The sequence below is a fragment of the Varanus komodoensis genome, unplaced genomic scaffold (assembly GCF_004798865.1).
Source record: "Varanus komodoensis strain SLA01 unplaced genomic scaffold, ASM479886v1 scaffold56, whole genome shotgun sequence".
Classification (NCBI taxonomy): domain Eukaryota; kingdom Metazoa; phylum Chordata; class Lepidosauria; order Squamata; family Varanidae; genus Varanus; species Varanus komodoensis.
In genome coordinates this window covers 4,627,765-4,649,233 of record NW_025336169.1, presented here as the reverse complement: position 1 = coordinate 4,649,233, position 21,469 = coordinate 4,627,765, and the positions used below count along the sequence as shown (strand labels likewise).

The following is a 21,469-nucleotide window of genomic DNA, read 5'->3' as shown; positions in this document are numbered from 1 at the left end:
CCACCGCAGCACACCGGATCCCTCGTGCCCTTGCTGGCGGCAGGCAACAGTAAGGGAGAGGAGGAGAGCACTCTGCACATGCTCCGAGGCACTCTTCCTTCAGTGCCTACGAAGCGGCTACTTTGAGGCTCGGACGCCGAGCACCGGCCCCGATTGACGGCGGCCTCCACTAATGGGGCTGCTGGGGAGGGGGGAGGAAAGTGGGCCCGGGCTCGGAAAGGGGCAGCCCCGGAGGGCGCTGGCAAAGGCAGGGACGAGCTGCTCGGGTTCCAGCCGCAGGGAACGTGCCGAGCCCCCTCTCAGAGCGGACGCGGGGCAGACCCACCTGCCCTGGAGACTCCGCTGCCGGCGCCCGGCGCTTCGCGGTTTCCAGGCCTCGTTGCCGTGGCAACCCGAACACTGTCTAGGCCCCGCCCCTAGGATTACGCCCCGCCCATCAATCGCCATAGAAATAGGAAAGGTTATCCGTTGCACGCGCATAACATCAAAGTCTTGCAGTGCTTAGCAAAAAGCAAGGCTCGCCAACCTGTTTCCTGGGGGGGGGGGAATCCCAAATCTCCATTTAGGCGGGGAGGAGGGTTGGTCCAATCGATTTGCCACCAGTGGGTGGCCAAGCTTTCAAGTTCCCCAGAATGCTTTATCAGGCTAGACAGAGGGAGTTGTGAAGAACTGTGAAGAATTGTGAAGAACACAACAAGTGTTGTGGCATTTTGGTTATTCTCTAGGAAAGTGTTGCCCAGATTCGGACTGCAAAGGTTAAAAGAACAATCCTGGGAGTAAGATGCACTGAACTCAATGCGAGTTAGTGCTGGTGAGACATGCATAAGATTGCAGGGTAAACGCACAATTCTATGCATGTGTAGACAGGGCTTAGCTTGATTGCAAGATAGGCATAATTATTCATAAATTCAATTAATTGTATTAGCCACAATCCTATATTGAAGACAGATTAAAGGTGCGATCCTATGCATGAATACACGAAATAAGCCCTGCAACAGCCCGCCTCAGGCAGATCCATGGTGGCGAACCCACGTTGGAGATGTTGTTCAGGACCGTGGATAGCTCAGCAACTCCGGATAAAAGCGTCAATGGGTAAGGAGCCCCATTGCCATAGGAGTCACCCGCTTCTTCAGAGCTTTTTGCATTGGAGAGGCAATCCTAGATATACAGACGGAGTCAGCGTGGTGCAGTGGTTAAGAGCTCGAGTCTAGGACTCGGACGATCCGCGTTCTGGTCCCCGCTTGGCCATGGTGCCAACTGGGAGACTTGGGGCCAGTCAGAGCTTCTCAGCTCAATCTACCTCACCGGGTCGTTGTTGTGGAGATCAGGTTGAGAGCAGGAGGAGTATGATGCAAGGCGCTTTGCGTTCGCGATAAGGAAAAAACGGGATAGAAATCTAATAAACATAAATGAACACACCAACTTTCATACCAGCGAGCGGTCCCTTTAACTGTCTTCCAGGAAAACACCAGGAAAGCAAGATCGCTTCGCAGGAGTGGATAACCTGATCAGGTCATTGCTGGTTGTTTTTAACGTTTCGATTTGTAAGCACACAAATAATCGTTGGGAGCCCGAAAGTGATAGCGGGGATTCTGACTGTATTTGACTGAACTCTATAGGAAAAATATGCGGACCGCCCATCCCGGCGTCTCGACCGCGCTGCGCTCAATGCGGGCCTAGCTGGAAGCGCGCGCATGCGTTCCTGGGGTTGCCTCCTCCGTTTGCCCCACCCCTGGGGGCGTAGCCGCTCCGTATGCGCGCGCATGCCCTTCGGCGCCGCCATTTTGTCGCTGAGCTCCGTGTTTTGTCTGGCGCAGCGGATCGTCAACGCCAAGCGAAAGAGGCACCATGCCGGCGGGGCCCGTGCAGGCGATGGCGCCTGCCCAGCCAGCGCCACCTGAAGCGAAGCAGGTACTTTTCCTTCGTACTCCTGCAACAAAGAACCCCTCTCCCGCGCCCTAATTTTCCGGTCATCTCCTCTCCCCCTCCTGCTTTGACGTTTGAGGCCTTGACGAGGGAGCCTCTCTGTCCCAGAGGATTTGCAGGACGAGCGGTGTCTGTTGGGAGTTGTAGTCTGTAGCATCGCGGTGCGTGGCTGAAATGGAAGGGAAGTTGCTTTGGCCGGAGGCGAGCTCTTGAGTGGGCTATTTGTGGCCCTGCAGATGTTTTGGCCTACATTTCCCATCCTCTTTCACCATGGGCCAGGGAGCCTCTAAGGCTGCTGGGAGTTGTAGGCCAAAGCCTCTTGATTGATAGGAGAGGCTAGGGCTGCTGTGTGTTGGTCATCAGTTGCCCACCTCGGCTATAGGGACAGAAGTCAGTCCACGGTGGGAAACTCGTGGCCTTCCAGAGCTGGTATTCTTATCTTCCCTGCCCATTGGCCATTCTGACTGGGGGTGATGGGAGTTGGGGTCTAGCACCTCTTTTGGGCATATAGAAGCATAAAATGAGGTTTTAATCAAGATTTTTCTCATAGCTGATTAAAAAATTAAGTTATATGAGAATTCTTTATGTATGTGAGCGATTTTAAAAGGTATTTGTGAGGTTTAAATTTCTGTAAACTGCCCAAAGAGTTTCAACTGTGGGAGGGTATGGATGCACGAGGAATAAAATGAAAGAACATCTGGAAGGCACTGGAATCCCATTCCTGGTTTAGTTCACCTCTGTCTCTTGCCTCTTGATTAGGGGAGGGGAGGCATCTAGTACCCCTTATGTGCAAAGGTGGGCAGCTTGTGGCACTTTAAATAGGCTTACAGCTTTCACTCGCCCCTAGCCAGTATAGCCAACAGTAAGGGCTGATGAACCAGAGTGTAGTCACAAGCTTCCCACCTCTGCTCCAAGGTGTGTACTTGCATATTTGGATCTGCTGGATGGTCCTTCCAGTTGCTGGTCTTTAACTTAAGCTAGCCTCACCCAGCTTGGTATCTTCCAGATGTGCTGAACAGAACTGCCATCAACCCCAGCAGTTGTAGTTCAATGCCTCTGAAAGGCAGCAGGCTGAAAAAGGCTGATCTAAACAAATGGCCATTTTGCCAAATTCCACTATAAAAGAAGGTCACATGGTCATTGCGTGTGCATAATATGGATGTTATCATACATGTAGCATCATGCATGCTATATGTATGTTGGATCACTAACAATGTTTTTATAGTTCTTTAGGACATTCAGCGTGCTTCAGATACTATATAATAGGTTAGCTTGTTATTCTCTGAGGTTGTAGAATACCTGAGCAATAAGGATTGAAGTGGAGTGAGATTTTGTGATAAGCAGCTCCATTTCTTATTCAGTGAGTGTTATCTGACCACTGCTGTTTGACAGCCTTCCTATCTAGTTTCTGGAGATGAAGGTGGAAACTTGATAAAGTTTTGGTCCTGAGTTACTGTGGAGCTCCAGATGCTTCTCGACCATCCGCAAACCATTCCCCTGCTTTCTTCCCCCGAGAAGCATCCATGCAGTTGCTCTGGGCTTCTGCAGTGCCCGGTTTGGTTGATCCCTGCTCCCCTGCCCAGCTTCAAACCTGGAGGGCAAGTGTAGAATGGGATTCTTGTAACCAAAGCTAGCCGGAATTTGTGGGCCCTTGAATAGAAATAAATACTAAGTACATAGAATTAGCCATAGGTTTACAAATATTGGCAGGCTTATGGGTCCAACCAAGCATTTGTTGTCACCAGAATCCCTTCACAAAGAGAGGCACACGAAGTCAGGGAAAAGTCCCCTGCTCCTTTCCCCTCCCCTAAGCTTGGTGCAGGGAAGCAAGGGAGGGGGAGTCTGTTCCAAGCTGGAAGGGGATGGGTATGTATCAGTTCATGCCACCTGTGCTTTCCCCAGCATCATGTTGGAGGATCGATAAGCACAGATCCAGAGTAAATCCTACTCTTCAGCTGGACTGTAAGGAGAGGGAGAGGGCAGGGGCCACCCTCTCTGAAAGTCCAAGCTTTGTGGGAAGTGTCATCCTTGTCCTGCTTTCCGTTACTCGATTCCTGCCATTGTATGGTGAAAGGGCAAGCAGTATTCTTGAACCTTGAAATTCTGGGGAGCACAGCCTCTTTCGCTCAGCAGGCTACCTGCTGCGATGGATCAGGGCTGTCCTTGCCCACGCGGACACATGCTCACTTGCCAGTCCTCGTTGGTAGTGGCAGCAGAGAAGCAGCGGTCTGTATAAAGGAGAGGGAGTGGAGAGTAGGGGAAGCGGGGAGGGTATGGCAATGGCAGAATGCATAAGGGCAGGCCACTCGGGGGCTGTAGCTTATGCACCCCTGCTATAAAGTGCAGCGGTAATAAAAAGCACTTGACTGTTCAAAGAACTTGGCAAGGCAATCTTGCAATCTTTTGAACAGCTTTGTATGGGAGACTAGTATTACTCCCACATTATAGGCATGCCACTGATTGAAACTGAGGCAGTGGAGAGTTTTGAAGGAGAGATTCGGATTTGTAGTAGTCTGTAAGTTGCCATGTTATACCATCTCTCTCCCAACAGAACAGAGTGTTTGCACTGTTGAGGATCCATGCATGTTTATTAGCCTCCAAATTGATTTTCAAAGGCCTTTGGTATGCACTTTCATGTCTTGCTGTGTTAATTCTCATTGCAGCCAGAAGATGAACCAAAAGAAGAAACAACACCAGCCAAGCCTGTTGTGGGAATTATATACCCCCCACCAGAGGTTAGGAATATTGTGGATAAGACAGCCAGCTTTGTGGCCAGGTGAGAGAAACTGGAGACTGGGTTCCAGGATTATCTTGCTCTTGCAGAGCTGGAGGTTGATCCTAGCAACTTCAGAATGTACAGCTGGTCAAATGCGTTAAAGGGACACAGGCAATGCAAGTCTTTAATGGTTTTTCAGGAATTGCTTGATTTGCTGTGGTGCTGATGAGTGTTGTATAACTTTCCAGAAACGGTCCTGAATTTGAAGCTCGTATCCGTCAGAATGAGATAAATAACCCCAAATTCAACTTCTTGAACCCCAATGATCCTTACCATGCCTACTACCGACACAAAGTCAATGAGTTCAAGGAAGGGAAGGCCCAGGAGCCTTCGGCTGCCATTCCTAAAGTCATGCAGGCACAGCAGAGCGCACAGCAGCAGCTTCCGCAAAAGGTAAACAGTCCGTCTCTCCCCTGTGTGGTTGTCATCATCTTCTTGTTTTCAGCTGAGCCTTCCTCTGCCTGCAGGAACCAGAGAAAGGCTAGTGCTGCAAGACATCAAGCAGAGCGTGACTGTCTGTTCCTTCTCTAGGTACAGGCACAGGTGATCCAGGAAACGGTTGTTCCCAAGGAGCCCCCTCCGGAGTTTGAGTTCATTGCAGACCCTCCCTCCATCTCTGCCTTTGACTTGGATGTGGTTAAACTGACGGCCCAGTTTGTTGCTCGCAATGGCAGGCAGTTCCTCACCCAGCTGATGCAGAAAGAGCAGCGGAACTACCAGTTTGACTTCCTGCGCCCTCAGCACAGCCTCTTCAACTACTTCACCAAGCTAGTGGAACAGTACACTAAGGTACTGCCTGAGTGTTTTGCTTTACAGTAAGGCAAGTTATAGGCTTTGGGGAGCCCCTTCGTGCCCATGGGTTAAAAAGAGATGCTTGGAGGGATGTTGAGGGGAAAGTATGCACATTCCAGACTTGAAAATGCTTTTGCTCTGATGGCCCATTTTTTCACCAAAATAAAAATCTGTGCCTTAATGTATAGTGGAGAGTGGAGGCTTTGGTTCTCACATGTTATTAGACTACAGCTCCTGTAATCTCCGAACATTGGCCAAGCCATCTGAAGCTGATGGGATTCAGAGTCCAACAACATCTGGAAGGCCCCAAGTTCTCCACTCATGGGATATAGACAATAGTTGAGATGGTAGCAAAATAATTCTACTTCCATTCAGGGTTAGTAGAAGTGTGATTGCATGCCTGCCTGATAGGACCCATCCTTGCAAACTGGAACTGCTATCCATTGTCATTTGTGATAAATGGTTGCCGTCTGTACATGGGTACTATACTCAGCACAGTTTCCAGTTACAAACAGTGCTTTTGTTCTTTGCGCAGAAAATGCAGTATGACCATATTGGCTTTCATTTACAAAACGAGGTTTCCAGCCCTTACGGCTATGAATAGATATTGCCTGCTGAACCTCACAGGATGGCCGAACAAGGTGCCCAGTTTGCAGCTCCAGTGCCTTGCTTATTTCATTGCTTGTTTCTGTGCCTTGCAAAATCAGCATAAATTTTACAAAATAATCGATGTAAAGGACACTTGATCAATTTGCATAGTTTTTACAAGCTGCATGATTTTCTTGGCACAGTGCTGGGTGAAGAAGTGTTTTAAAGCATGGAATACATACAGCTCATGGGAATAGCTTCTAATAGCTTCTATAGAAATATGAAGAAAATGCTACTTAGAACTGATTCCTCAGTGATGCCTTGAAAAATCTGTTCTTCAGATCTTGATTCCACCAAAGGGCTTAATTATCAAACTAAAGAAGGAGGCAGAAAATCCCAAAGAAGTCTTGGATCAGGTAACTATGGATATATTATAATAATTTTTGCTAGGATTTTGAGCTCTCCATTATCCCCTCATGAGCTTTTGTCTCATAGTAGTGGCTTACAAATCTAACACCAGAAGGTGCAAACAGTGCCAGTCTGTGTATCTGTTTAGAAGTAAGGCCCACTGGGTTCACAGCACTCACTTCCAGGCAGGTGTGTGTTGTGTTGCAGCCTCAAAATATTCCATCAGTTACATGGTTGTATTTTTTTTGTATCTGTTATTTGATAATTCATCATTTTCAAAGAATACTTTAATTGTCAAACTCTGAACCGAGATTTTGTTTGTTTGTTTGTTTGTTTAAAACTTTTCTAGACCGTCCCATTACTGAAGTCTCGGAACACTTTAACAATACAAAATGTAAAAAAAATTAAAACACAGCGTCCTAAAAATTCAACTAATAATAAAATCCCAATTAAAACAGCCAGGTCTTAAAACATTGGGAAAATAAAAAGATTCACAGATTTGAGCTGGCTTTTGCAGCCCACCTGTGGCTGCTACTGGCCCTGTGTCCTCCCTGTCAAGCTGAGTTTTGGAGGCACTCAAAACAGTCATAGAGTTGCTGAGCTGGAAGGGATCACCTTGGTGGCCAAACGGGCCCCCACTTTGCTCAGTGCACAATCTGAGGCGCAGGACGTGGCTGCAGTATTGCTAGCTTAGGGTGCCTCAGCCTCAGCTTCAATATCTGCCAGCTCCTGAAGCAACCCATTCCACTGCTGACCAGCTCTGTTAGGAAGTTTGTGCTGATGCTTTGCAGAAATCTGCTTGCTTGCAATATCTGGCCTCGGTTCCAGTCCTGCCCCCAGCAAGTAGTAGCTCTGTCTTCTGTGTGGTAGCCCCCGAGAGCTAGCCAAGGATTGCTTACTCCGAGGTCTTCCTCAGCCCTGCTGCTAGAACTCTTTTAAGTAATATGCCTGGGACTCCACCTGGGACCATCTCTGTATAATGCACAGGCTCTGTCTTTGGACTAAGCGTTCTCATAAATATTTATGTGAGGTAATGACTGTTTAGATATTTGAAGTCTCTCACATCTCCAGGCAAAAGCTTTTTTTCTTTTTAGTCTTTTGCTTTCTTAGCTGCCCCCCTGCTTCTCCTGTGCCTGTAGAAGGACTGGGGCCCCTTAAGACTTTATGAGGGGCTTCAGAGCTCCCTGGGCAGCAGGTCTCTTGCATTTGAGTGCTTCCAACGTCCAGCATGAGCCCTGAGGAGTCTCCATTTACCCCTTTTTAGATTAAAACAAAAAGATGCACTTGCCAGACCTGTTCAAGGTCCTTCCTGAGTGAATTGTTCCCATTTCCTCTGCTGTTGCCTGGAAGTGGTTTAGTATCCGGCTACAGATCTTTGCCTTGGGAAATCAAGATTAAAAGTTGTCAAGACATTCTTATGGAAACTGGAATAGGAAATGATACTTTGGGGCTATTGATTTGATTTAACCAAGCCTCCAAGAATTCTTGATCTTGACATTTCTAACATACAATAGAAATGTACAGATGTCAGACCAATTATTAAATTCCAGGTAATTAACTCAAAGTGCAGGCATGCTAGAGGTGTGCCATACTCTTCCAATCTATTTCCTGTGAGAAGCTGAAATGTTTAATTGTCTCACTAGTGTCAAATTACACTATGACTTAAAGAACAAATATGGTCTTGTTTTATAACTGCTTGATGCATCGTGCAGGCCTGCTACAGAGTGGAGTGGGCCAAATTTCAGGAGCGAGAGCGGAAGAAGGAAGAAGAGGAAAAGGAGCGAGAGCGTGTTGCTTATGCCCAGATTGATTGGCATGATTTTGTGGTGGTGGAAACAGTGGACTTCCAGCCCTCTGAGCAAGGTTGATTTAATTACGCTGTTTAAACGTATGACTTGATCAATGCAAAATCAAAATATTGTGTGTATATTGGATGGGAAAACCTCCACGATTACCCAAAGGATAGAACAGTTAGTCTATTATCCTCAAAAGCAGCAGCCCATAGCTCTCGGTTTCATCTAGCTTTTGAACAGGTGGGTGTGCAGTGTGAATTCTGCTGCAGCCAAGTCCCTAGTTTTCTTCAGAAATAGATGCAAAGAAAAGGAAGTGGGTGGCTTGCAAGCAAGATGTCAGATCAGGTCCAGTTCTTGCTGATCAGCTCTGCTGACAGAAGTGAACTCCCCTGAGTCCTCCTTCCTGTCACAGCTCCTCCAGCTTCCGGCAAGCACTACAGAAGGATTCAGGAGACCCTCTGAAATGAGGTTGTTTGTGGTGGATGTGAGAAGGGAGGATCCCCCCAACCATGCAGAAGGAGCTTCTGCAGGCAGAGCCCTTTCTCTTGCTTAAGGCAGGTCCTGGATCCAACCCCTAGTTTTAAACCCTGTGATGCTCATAAGATAAGACTAAATAGACATTTTCCAGTCACTGACCTTTAACAAAGTATTTGGTCTGAAGAAGCTGTGCAGTGCCACAGGCTACAGTGGCAGCCAGCTCTGTTCTGTGATGATGCTGGAGCTGATCTTTTTTCTGCTCTGCTGTAGGGAACTTTCCTCCTCCAACCACCCCGGAGGAGCTGGGAGCTCGAATTCTGATCCAGGAGCGCTATGAGAAGTTTGGTGAAAGTGAAGAAGTAGAAATGGAGGTGGAGTCAGACGATGAAGATGAGAAGCAAGAAAAGACGGAGGAGGCCCCATCACAGTTAGACCAGGATACCCAAGTGCAGGACATGGATGAAGTGAGTAGTTAGCTTGAGTGAAAGTTCCATCTGTGGCAAAGCTTGAAGTTTATTCTCTCTTTTTATTCAGCACAATAATTTTGGTAAGCACCTGGTTCTTAGGCTTCTTGACTAGTGTCCTTGGACCTCCCTGTGCTTCTGGTCCGGAAGGTCAAGTCTATGGGATAATTCCAAGAAGATTGCTGTGCGGAGAAGGCCCAGAAACTTCTTGGAGCATCTTGCAGTTTGCCCACACATTCAAAGGGGCTGAAAAAGCTGAAAACCTGTTTGCTCAGATCCCTCTGCATTTAGCCTACATCCATGCCACACATCTGTATTTCAGTTAGTTAGCCACATTGGTCAGGATTCAACCTTTCACAAGAAATTAGTAGTCCTGCTTAAGCCAGATATGTTTCTTACCAAGCAGGTTGAATCAAGAACTAAAGAGGAAGAAGCCCCTCTGCCTTCCCCTCAGTATTGTGCTGCTAAACTTGCCTGAGTGTTCGGGATGTGTGTGGTGCTGTTCTCTTCTGACCCCCCAGAAAGCAGTTGGGTGATCTCTGAGCCCAAGGCCAGTCCTTTCCACCAGCCTTCCCCAGAAGGAAGCTCATGTTTCTCCTTGCACAAAGCACTTTAGCCTGGCTTGGGTTTGGGATTGGTACACTAGCTGCATTTTCTTCAGTCTTGGGACCAAGGGAGTGCATGTGTCCCTTCCATTGCCTTAAGCGAGGCTTGCTGCTATGAGCAAGCTGATGCTGGTCATGGGAAAACCTCACCAGGCCGTGTTTACGATCTGTGATTTTAGCTGGGGTTGGCAGAAGTTCCTTCCAGTCCCTTAAGCATGAAGAAACGGGAAGGGTAATGCCTGCATCAGCATGTGCTGCTTGCTTGTCCATCAAGGCCCCGTGTGTCAAATAGGAGTGCTGTAGCATTATGTAAGTGTAGTTGGGACTAGAGCGGCAGTAACCCAAGGAGAAAGCGCAGCAATTGACTGATGGTCCGAAACTTGGCTCACTATCAGTTGCAGCATAGAATCAACATCAGTGATTCTAAGCTGGCGTGAACACCCCCAACTTGACGATCTTTCACTTTTCAAATTGAAGGGCTCTGATGAAGAAGATGAGAGCCAGAAAGTTCCACCCCCTCCAGAAACTCCGATGCCACCCCCTCTTCCTCCTACTCCAGATCAAGTCATTGTCAGGAAAGATTACGATCCTAAAGGTAAGCTTGGGGCTACCAACAGATGGTGTGTTTTTTACTTGGACATACTTACATTAGATGTCCTGTGGCCAGATAAAGCATTTCTAACCATGTGACTTCTTCCCCAGCTTCTAAGCCTTTGCCACCAACCCCAGCCCCTGATGAATACCTTGTCTCCCCCATCACCGGGGAGAAAATTCCTGCCAGCAAAATGCAAGAGCACATGCGAATTGGGCTTCTGGATCCCCGCTGGCTGGAGCAAAGGGATCGCTCTCTCCGGGAGAAGCAGACCGATGATGAAGTTTATGCCCCAGGTCAGTCCAGTGAGGCTCTTAGTGGTGGTTATTGGCACAATCTCTTCCTCTGCTCTCTTTGATCTCCTTATATATTTAATATTTGATGGAATTAATGAAGGTGGACACTTTGATTGCTTTTAAAGTGCTGTTCTTAAGTTGCTAGAGATAGATTCCTTACCTGTGAAATAGATAGACCTATACTTTGTTTCACGTGAGTTTGGGAGGACAGCTGTGTGCTGTGTTGCATTTCATGGGCCTGTATTTATAATGTATATTTTCTTCTCCAAATGGAGACATTCAGAGTATCTGACAAAGGTAAATCCAGGAATAAGAAAGCAATGAAAGCAACTAAGTAGCACTCCAGGACTAAAAACTAGCCTAAAATACCAATAGGGTGAGAATTCAGAACCTGTAGTCTAAACATCATAAAATTCACAGTCTGTGTGAAAAGAGACAGCCTCGCATGCTGGAGGCAAAGAAGAAGTCTTCTGAAACCAGCAGGGTGATGTTGAAGGAAGGCTGCTGCATGTGCTGCTGCCAGCAATACTTGCAAAGACAGGCGGCTGCCATCAGTAAAGTTGAGCAGGTGGGCAGATTTGGCAAACACGCACCGCCCATCAAATAAGTCATCACTAGTAAGTTCAGAAAATGTGCTTGGTGACATGAAGCCCAGAAAGTGGTCCAAGGGTACAGGGCACAGTTCTGTTGCTGAAGTTCGCTGCTCTGTTCGCTGCCCTGGATGAGAGACCACCTGGGCACCAGACAAGTTGCTCTGAGCTCTCTGGCGGCAAAACTGGGTATACAAGTGTAGCAGAAGTTCCTGGAAATGCCAAACTGGGCCTGGCCAAGAGATGAACGCAAAGTGTTCGGCTTTTTCATGTCTCCATTTTAGTGTGGTTATATATGGTTTGGACATTTGAATGGCAATCCATTTTTAAGGCTAAAACCTGGTAAATTGCTTTTTTCCATTCTGTTTGTGCCTGTTTAGGCTTGGATATTGAAAGCAGCTTGAAGCAACTGGCTGAGCGCCGTACTGATATTTTTGGTGTGGAAGAGACAGCCATTGGGAAAAAGATTGGGGAAGAGGAGATCCAGAAGCCAGAAGAAAAGGTATGGTCAGAGCCAAACTGAACTAGCTTATCTGTAAAAAGCTCAGAGCCTCAGCCGTTGGGCAGTACAGAATTGAATGAATGAAATGAATACACTTGTGCTGTTGCCAATGTTAAGGGATGGTAGCCTTCTCTGAGTTTGTGGTCCTTGCTATAGACAAGGCACTCAGATTGTCTGTTTTCTGTTCGATTAGGTGACCTGGGATGGCCACTCCGGCAGCATGGCCCGAACGCAGCAGGCAGCTCAGGCCAACATTACCCTGCAAGAACAGATTGAGGCAATCCATAAGGCCAAGGGGCTGGTGCCAGAGGACGACACAAAGGAGAAGATTGGTCCAAGTAAACCCAATGAGATTCCCCAGCCGCCGCCTCCTTCCTCAGCCCCAAACATCCCAACAAGCGCACCACCGATTGCATCTGTGCCCCGTCCTCCCTCGGTAAGCGCGGCTCTTTCCATGAAATTCTCCCGCTTCTTCGGAAATGTCATTTGCTCCTGCCCCAGAGGCGTATGTTGCTCTTAACTCTGCAAACGCTCTGCCTTCCAGATGCCACCTCCTGTGCGCACAACCGTCGTCAGCGCTGTCCCAGTCATGCCTCGTCCCCCCATGACTTCCGTGGTTCGTCTGCCGCCAGGCTCCGTCATTGCCGCTCCCATGCCGCCCATTATACACGCCCCTCGGATCAGTGTGGTGCCAATGCCACCCTCAGCCCCACCCATTATGGCTCCACGGCCCCCTCCCATGATCGTGCCGACAGGTCAGTGTCGCATCCGGTCTCTTCCGCCTTGCCATAGTTCTTGGGAGACCAGCAGCCCTCCAGAAGTGCTCGTGGTCTTGTCAGTGGTTCATTTTCGTTGGCCAGTCCTGACTGCCCTATTCAGAATGAAGAGATGTTACATTTTATGTGCAAACCATCAGGAATCTTCACACAGAAAAGTAATTTCTTCAGTGCAATTAGGCCCTTAGATTCCATCGCATGAATCCTGTTTGGCTTCACCTGAAGTTTCATCCTTGTGTTTGCTGAGTGGGTGCTGCCAGTTGTATCGATTAGCGATGCCACTGGTTGGGATACAATGCTATAATGGCCCCTAGTTCTGCCCCGGCTGTCCTTTGTGGCCACCTACTGTTCCATCTTTTTTAGATCTGCAGTTGCTCTAGCCTGAGGTTTGGGCATGTAACAGCATTCATACATGCGTCTCATTTGCCCCAAAGGTTCAGATCCTAGGAAAAATAGGAAAGACACAGTGCCTAGTGGCAGAACTCTTCCTACTTCTTTCTGTTCAGTTGTCATCCCTACCCCCAGCTCTCCCAGTAAACTTGCCATTTCCTCTTCATCCAGTTCACCCGCTGGGTTGCCTCCTTGTTCCCACTCCTACACAGAAGGTTAACTTTGTATAATCAAGCCATTGCCTTCCCTGGCCCTCTCCCGCACAGTCCTTTTTCCTCAGAGGCTTCAGGAAGACTGGTTCAATTTTCTTCTGGTTCAGTAGCCTTCCTCCTGAAGTAACTGATTATCCTGGTCCAGAGGGGGAGCATAGACTCAACCAGAAGAGGTCTTGCATTATGTGATAGTTCTTCAGGATTTTTGGTTGACCCTGAAGAGACGAGTACCAGATGTTCATTCTTGCAGTAGTGCTGGCTTTCTGGTTCACACAGAAAACTTGAATTGTAAGGGGGGGTTTCTCGTGTTTATACCACAAATGCATTCATGTAAAATAGGTATGGACAAACAGGTGCTGTCTCCGCATTTGACCTCAATTAAATCAGTCAGGTGTTGTGACAGCTCGTGTTTTAAGCATTAAGTTATGCTATGTTTGCCAGCATTATAGTATGTACCCAGGCATTATGTAGGACAGATTAATGGCCTGGGACCCATGTGCTATCTTCATATAATTTGACTTTTAAACGTGACCTCTGAACAGGTGTTACTTGATTATCATAGGTTGCAGTTGAGCAAAGCCATTGACTAATTTCATTTAATTGTCACAATATAGGATACAGACAGGGACCAGTCAGCAGTCCAGGTAACTTTTTAAGTGTCGTTGTGACCTTGGAGGTAAACTTGGCTAATCACTAACCTTCAAGTCCAGCTCTGATTTGCATGCATTCACTTCTCTTGTCTGTCCAGAGTGGTGTCAGGAGGATCCTGGCTGTGGTGTTTGTCTGTTTGTAAATAACTCTGACCTTGTAGACTTCCTGGCTTGACTGTCGCCGCTCTTCAGAGACTTCGTGGCTGCATGCTAGCTTGAGTGCCAGTGTTCAGATACAGCCCCGGTTGTCAGAGAAGCGCAGCCCAGAAATAAGAAATGCTGTAAGAGCCACATGCCTTTCCTTGCTTTTCAGCTGCATTGCAACACTGTGGTCGTTGTGACGCACCTGTAAGCCCAGCTTACCTAGCCAGCAAGGTCCAGCAGCTGCGTGTGTGGAGGTGACTCTACTTTCCACGATTCAGGCAAAGAGCTCAAGATCACTCCTGAGTTGGTTCAGATCCCTGGCTGTCACATGCTGGCGCTTTTGTCTTAAGAGTCTTGTAATGCTCTTTCTTCTAAATACTCACCTCCCCCCAGTAATTCCAAGCCAAAAATGTCCAGTGGAGTTGATGAAAAAAGGGGGACCAATAACCTACACGATTTTCAAACCAAGCATTTGAAACCCAGGCAATATAAAGTGTGAGGAGATGCATATGCTACATGCTTAGATGCATACTTAAAAACATAATGTGTGAATGAAAAGCATGTCTGAATACAAGTACAGTTGTCAGGGACTCGGGATTGGCTGCCGCTCCACATGCACCTGTAGAATGAGGACCCATAAAGAAATAGAGGCATCCTGGCAGTGTGTGTGTGTGTACATCACAAGCACAAGAATAGCACCAGCCCTTCCTCGAGGTGACTGCAGAGCTGAGGAGAAACCAAGGAGGGCTCATCTGTATAATCCAGGATAGCAGTTCATACACATCCGTCTCCCCGTGTATTTAACCTTTGTTTTATTGCTACAAAGCAGTGGTTCCCACATGCCCAAACTCTTCATTTGAAGCATCAAAGCTTAGACTTCGAGCAGGCACGATATCCTGGCTTCTGCAATGCTTGGACAGGAAAGGAATGCAACTTTCCTGAGCTTTTAGCATAACTAATCTCATTTTAACACAGCTTTTTGCCTTGGAGTTACAACTGATAACTTCCCCTTTCTTGTGTCTTTCTTTCCTTAATGGCAGGGGTGTCAAATGTAGCTCCTTCTGAAAAGAGCTGGAACCCACCTCACTGGGACCTGTGGCCAGGAACTGCCTTTAGGGCTCGGTAGCTGCCACCACCCGGAGGCCATCATGGTCATTAGTCCCTCCGGAGGAATTACTCTGGTTGCTTGTACAAAGCAGCTCCTTTCTTTGCACTGTTCTTTATTTTTCCCCTTCACATTTAAATTCTGCTAAAAGACCGAGTAGGTGTTCCTCGCTTTCTCCTCACAGCAGCCACCTGGCAGGGGTAATAATGTGACTGGGCAGGAATGCAAAGCTGTATCCTCCTGATAGGAGCCAACTCCTTCCAGTAAATGACACTGGTTCACTTTGTCTGCCACTTTTGTTCACCGCTCCTTCAGGCTGCCCTCATTCAGGCATAATCCTTGGGGCGAAGGGAATTCCCAGCCCTCTTAGCTGCTCCAACCTCTGTGAACTCACAGTGAGCAATGCCATGGTTGCACTCAATTGGGATGCCCTCACAGGTTATGCAAAACAGCTTTCAAGCAGAAATGGTGCTGGTGCGCCACTGAGCTGTTCCTACACTTGACACCTGCTGCTTTAGGGTCTGGCCTTCCTGTTCCCAAGACTTAATATTTTCCACGGCTTCAGCCTTTGTTCCAGCACCCCCTGTAGCTCCAGTCAGCGCTCCGGCACCTCTGCCTCCGGTTCACCCTCCACCCCCCATGGATGACGAGCCGGCCTCTAAGAAACTCAAGTCCGAAGACAGCCTCATACCAGAGGAGGAGTTCTTGCGCAGAAACAAGGTGCACCATTACCAGCCAGAAATGCCCAGGGTTGCCTTCTGTGTGGTCTTTCCATTTCACGGGGGCTGGTGCTATTCATGGTGCCTTTGCAGTCAGGTGCAGGCTCGCTCTGATGCTCCCCACGTGCAATTAGAATACGTGATTTTACGGAGAAAGGGGGTTTGAGGGGTGGGGGAAGCAAAGGGTTGCTGTTGCATTCGGCCTTTGTTGTGTCCTCTGATTTACCTTTTCTTCCATTGTGTGTCCCCCATTGTCCTTATTTCCTTAGGGTCCAGTCACAGTCAAAGTCCAAGTTCCCAACATGCAAGACAAGACAGAGTGGAAGCTGAATGGCCAGGTGCTGGTGTTCACCCTCCCGCTCCCTGACCAGGTATGTGGCCCAGACGTATCCTAAGCCACGGCGGGGGGGGGGGGGGGGGGGCAAATTCTAGATTCTCAGGAGCTGTTTTGATCTTTAGACAGAGATCTGGGGCCAGCATTGCTGTTTTCTGCTCATCTGGAGAGGTCAGGCTACAGCAATGAAGTGGGCACCATTTGCCAACAAAGCAGGAGCGCACATGTTCCTGTGTCACATTACATACAGTTGTGTAATGACACACAAAGAGGTACTGCTAAAGCGCGGTTTATCTCTTTCTCTCAGTATTTTTCTAGCAAAGGAAGTGTTGGTTTGACATGCCCTGATGTAAAATGCCTGGCGGCCACAAGCCAAATTCCTACCCTTTGCTGTAGTGCTAATAAACAACATTTGCTAGTTCTTTGCTAGGATTTTTCTGCATACTGGTTATAAGCATTGCAGGGTGGTTTGCACTGCTCGGGAATGTCCCTTTCATTTGAGAAAGTACCATTTGTTCTCTTGCTTGGGCTGAGGATTTTTTTCCCTCACACAGGAAAAGCAGAAATGGAATTATTTGTCTTTCTTTTTTCTCCTAACGGTATTCTGATAGTAGATCTAATATGCAATGGAATCCCCAGGATCAATTGAATTCCTCAAAATTTGCTTGCATGAAGTTTGCTTAATGGGCCATTGTTTTAAAATGGCCTAGAAGAGGCTGAGAGTTGTAGCATGACTCACCTGGAGGGCACCAAACTGGGGAAGGCGATTCCCCCCCTTACCATCCGCCGGGCACTGTTTCTCCCACATGAGGCCACTCAGGTCCCTGGCATACTGACTCTTTTGCTGAAAGTGCATTTTTCCTGTGATTCCTAGGTCTCTGTTATAAAGGTGAAAATCCACGAGGCCACCGGAATGCCGGCAGGAAAGCAGAAGCTCCAGTACGAGGTGAGTTTGAGCTCGGGGTATTGCCGTTCCATTTGCTTAGGTGCTGCAGGGCCCTTGTGGGACGATCCCTCAGCTCCTCCTCCCACACCTCGCTTTCCATTACTTCGCTCTCGGGGGCTAAGATCCGGCCCTGGACTGTACCCGTTTGCTTAGCTTGCCCAAGTTTCCTAGCAATTTCTTGACCAGCTTCCTCCCTTGGGTGTTAAAGTGGAGGACCTGTGGGTGTTTTGGAGCAGAGTGGTTTGTGCTGTGGGGTGCATCCTTTCCCTTGCGAAGTTAGCGGTGCAGTGGGTAGCACTGATAGCCTGTCACTGTGTTGCAGGGCATCTTCATCAAGGATTCCAACTCCTTGGCATACTACAACATGACCAGTGGGTCTGTGATCCACTTAGCACTCAAAGAAAGAGGAGGCCGGAAGAAGTAGGAGCCTTCAGCCAGCAGCCTTCCTCCACAGTGACGCAAGGCCAACGGCTCCTGGGCAGTGTATGCATGGCGTTCCCCCTGGGGCTGCGTTTTCGGCCCCTACTTCTACCTGGTGGTCTTGAAGGCTGGATCAAGTTACTTCTGCTCCTGCAGTGGCTGTGGGATTTTTGAACCGACTGTGTTTTGATTTTAGCATCTCCTGTTATATTCGCAATGCCACGAGCACTGTCTCTTTGCTAGCATTCCTTTCAGTGGTCCTCTGTTTAATTTCCTGTAGTAGCGGTTTGCCTAGCGAAGATCTAACTGAGTCATGTTTCAACTTTCAGAGAAGCTTGCTAGCATACAAAGAATTTTACCTGTTGGTTGGAACATTTCAGTGAACTCTCTTGTTAGAAATAACTAGTCTAATAAACCTGTTTATGATTTTTTTCCACATGAAGTTCATAAGCTAACCTCTGTTTGGTAACTGATTGTTTGAGGGTGGCCTGGCTGTAAAGAGGGAAAGGGGAGGCATTTCTAGGTGAGGCAGTTAATTATCGGCCTTCTGACTGGGATGAGCAGTGCTCCAGAGCATAGTGAAGGAAAACAAAAACACCTATCTGTGGTCAGGATTCAGGCGCCGCTATTGAATTTTCAGTTTCTCCCCACACACAGCAGGCTTCCTTTGGAGCAGCTGTCCATCATGCTGCCTTGCATACGGCTTTTATGACTCCTGTGTTTCAAAAAGAGCCAGCTGCAGCGTACCGAGGCCATGCTCATTGTGGGAAAAGCAGTCCTGTTTCTTAGCTTGTGACCTTCATTCTTCAGATCAGGCTGAATGTCATCAGCTAAGATCCTCAGAAGCTTGTCTTCCTTTTCAGAAGAAATGTGACCTTCTTGCCTGGCTTTCCCATTTTTGATGACTGATCAAATAAATGCAAATGTGAAAAGTGTAGCATGTTCAGTTATATTTCAGAATATTGAAATAACTTGAAATCAACATTTGCCTGTCACTTGAAGTCTTTCAATCCAAAGAATGTTTCACATGTAGACAAAAGATGGATGAATTCCTGAAGAGGACAGTAGATGAAGGCTGCAGTCTTGGGCCTTACCTGGGAGTGAGCCTCCTGAGTGGAGGTGCCCAGATGGCCAGAGGCAGTTCTTTAACCCTGCATCTTCCATATTGAACTCTTGCTTGTGAATACATGGGTGCAGTTTTCCAAGGTAGACCTTGCAATGTTGAAAATTAGAGAGTTTGGATAGCCGTCGGTAACATTTGGGGGGTGGCAGTGTGGAGCTGGAGCATTTGAGTGCAGGTCACACAGTCACATCTGAAACAATTCATTGCCCACTGATGGGCCAGGGCTTGCTTTTAAGGAGGGGAGATGTCTCGGCAGTAGCATTACCCCATGGCACATATCTAGGGGTCCTCAGATGCAATTAATGGTGAGTCCTGGGTCTACAAATGCTGTATGTGGCTTCCATAAAGGTTGTATGATGTCTATCCAACCTTTGGCACCTCTTTCGGACCCCGTATCCCTGCTTTCTGAACAGGAGAGAGCTGCTCCTTGCCCTGCTGCCTTGTCCCAGGAAAAGGGAAATGGCCGCTCTTGCTTCCCCCAGTTCTCACTTCCCTGCCCTCTTGTGCAGACTCAGCCAGCTCTGCAATCCCGCCCCATTCTGTGGGCTGAGGCGATTTCCTTGTGGCGGCTGCTGGTGTCCCAGATCGAGCCATGCTGTCTCACTGGCTTACTGTGCACTGAAGGCTAATGAGTGGCTGCGGGAAGAGCGAGAGCCTCGGTGGGCCGAGTGGGCTGCATTCCAGGCCCCAAAGAATGAAGAGAGTGCAGTTTGTGGAGGCTCACATCACGTTTTTATCTGGCACTTAGAACAGACGTTGCTGATGCACAGAAGTGTGCTGTGCTGGGGGAATGGAAGAAACTCCAAAGTGAGGTTGCTGCTGAAGCCACCTGGGATCTTTTCAGTCTGGAAAGTTTGGCAGTGGATTCCAGTCTTTCCCAAGGCTGCCTTGAAGCCACGTCTTGTTCCTTCTCAGCCATTGCCACAGAATTTGGACTTCTTAATTACTTGCAGTTCCTTCCTCTCCTGGGATGCTACCAAAATCAAAACGTTACTGTGCTGGCTGGGACATCCAAAGCCAGACAGTCTGCTCAGGCAGGAGCTCTTTGCCCAACTCTGGGTCCCTGAGACCTCTCTGGAAACCTGATGCTGGGGGACTGAACCATCAACGTGCCAAGCGTGGATTTTGTCATTCTGCTGGCCTCTGGTTTTCCTTTTGAAAAGGAGGGATTTGCCAAACAAATGTGAGAGGCCAATAAGAAACAAACAGCAAACATCACTGATTAAGTCTTCTCTTTACTCGATCTTCCTGGTCCAACACTGGGCAACTTTACAGGATGGTTGTGCCCCCCCCCCTTCACTCTTGCTGCTCCCACCCTGCGGAATTCCATGGGGTGGCATTTGCCTCTCCAAAAATACTGATTTGTCTTCCCAAAAACTCCACCAGGGCCAAATTTAGATCTGCTTCCAAACAAGCTTATTTGGAAGATACTGCAGTGTTCTGTAGCTGTTTGCCTTTGATTTTTGGCAAACTCATTGTTTTTGATGACAGTCCAGCAGGGCCTGCACTAGGGTACACGCTGCCTGCACCTTCTCTGGCCCAAAGATCCACCAACTCTGGTGTTTCTGGAGTCAGCCAGTTGATCTCTACAACTCCGCGAGCAGGGTGGAAACATGCGAAAAAGGCATGCTTTTGCGTTTTAGCTGTTCATTGCTTTTTAGGTGGAACTGCAGCAAATGCTGTTATACATTTTTTTAATCCTGTGCATGTTTGGAAAAGGCCTACAACTCTCAAGCATGCCCCAGGTGTTTTTCTGTCTAAACATGTATAGGATTGTGCTTTAAATCTTTCTTTCACTTCCTTATAGATCACCTTTCAATGTCCTGCTTCATTTCTCCACTTCTGACAGATACTTAGCAGAATCATGGAATAGTAGGGTTGGAAGGGGCCAGGAAGGCCATCGGGTCTACCCCCCACCCCCATTCCAGGACACCAGTATACGCCATCCCAGTCAGATGACTGGATGAACCATCTGAGATGGCCTTGGTGGTGGTGGTGGTGTCTAGACTGGAATCCTTTACATGCTTCAGATACCAGCTGAAGATTTGCCCACTCAGAGTGCTTATGGAGTATTTGTTGACCTTCCCTGTTTCACCTGAGTTTCTCTTCCTGTGGTATTGTTAAACTGACTGTTCATTTCTTATATTTAATATCCTGCCTTCCACAAGAGAAAACTCAAGGCAATGTGAAGTTTGGATTGAAGCATTCTGGGATTTTTTCCCCGTCTAAAGATTCATTGGACTGTACCCTAAAACACTCTACTTTTTGGCATTAGCCAAGTTTGGCCATTCCTGAGCTATTTTATTAAGGGTTGCAAATCCCTAAAATGTAAGAAGCATAATACCCCACCCTCTGATATTGGAAGTAGTGCCATCAGGTCCCAGTGGCACCACTCACTAGTTTTAAACCCTGAATTTAATGCCCCAACATTTTTCCTGTTCCCCACACCACTCCTTTGCATGCATTACAACGACTTCTGCGTTCCTGATAGCAACAACAGCCACAGCAAGCAAGACTGCTGTTTGTCAAGCTGGATTAAAAGGACAAATACCCTAACCTGTGCAGTTCTGCAGTTTAAGCTCACAAACAGTTGCATCATCACGAATCCAAGGGAAAATGGTATTTGCTTCCTTTGCTCTACTGCTGTTCATTCCCGAGTAGTATGTTAAGCCTTTTGTGGCCGAAGAAGACGCAGAATATTTTTAAGACCGGGAGAAGGAGGCGGGAGAGCTACAACAGGTGGCATGAGCCTCAGTGGGTCCTGAGTTGCTCCTCCTGGGGCTGTAGGGACCCAAGTCCTCATATTTCCAGAACTGCTTTGTCTTTTGCTTGTAGCTGATC

At 47.9% G+C, this 21,469-nt stretch overlaps 1 protein-coding gene across 1 annotated transcript; it reads left to right on the top strand.

Moving 5' to 3' along the window:
• Nucleotides 1–1,770: 1,770 nt before the first annotated feature.
• Nucleotides 1,771–18,440, top strand: SF3A1 (splicing factor 3a subunit 1). Its single transcript, XM_044448934.1, has 17 exons — nucleotides 1,771–1,911; nucleotides 4,590–4,702; nucleotides 4,891–5,095; nucleotides 5,234–5,491; nucleotides 6,424–6,498; nucleotides 8,203–8,353; nucleotides 9,031–9,224; nucleotides 10,307–10,424; nucleotides 10,532–10,717; nucleotides 11,688–11,809; nucleotides 12,003–12,245; nucleotides 12,354–12,564; nucleotides 13,802–13,831; nucleotides 15,652–15,806; nucleotides 16,075–16,176; nucleotides 17,014–17,085; nucleotides 17,408–18,440. Exons 1-17 carry the CDS (start codon nucleotides 1,849–1,851, stop codon nucleotides 17,507–17,509), a joined length of 2,400 nt encoding a protein of 799 aa, XP_044304869.1. The 5' UTR covers nucleotides 1,771–1,848; the 3' UTR covers nucleotides 17,510–18,440.
• Nucleotides 18,441–21,469: the final 3,029 nt, after the last annotated feature.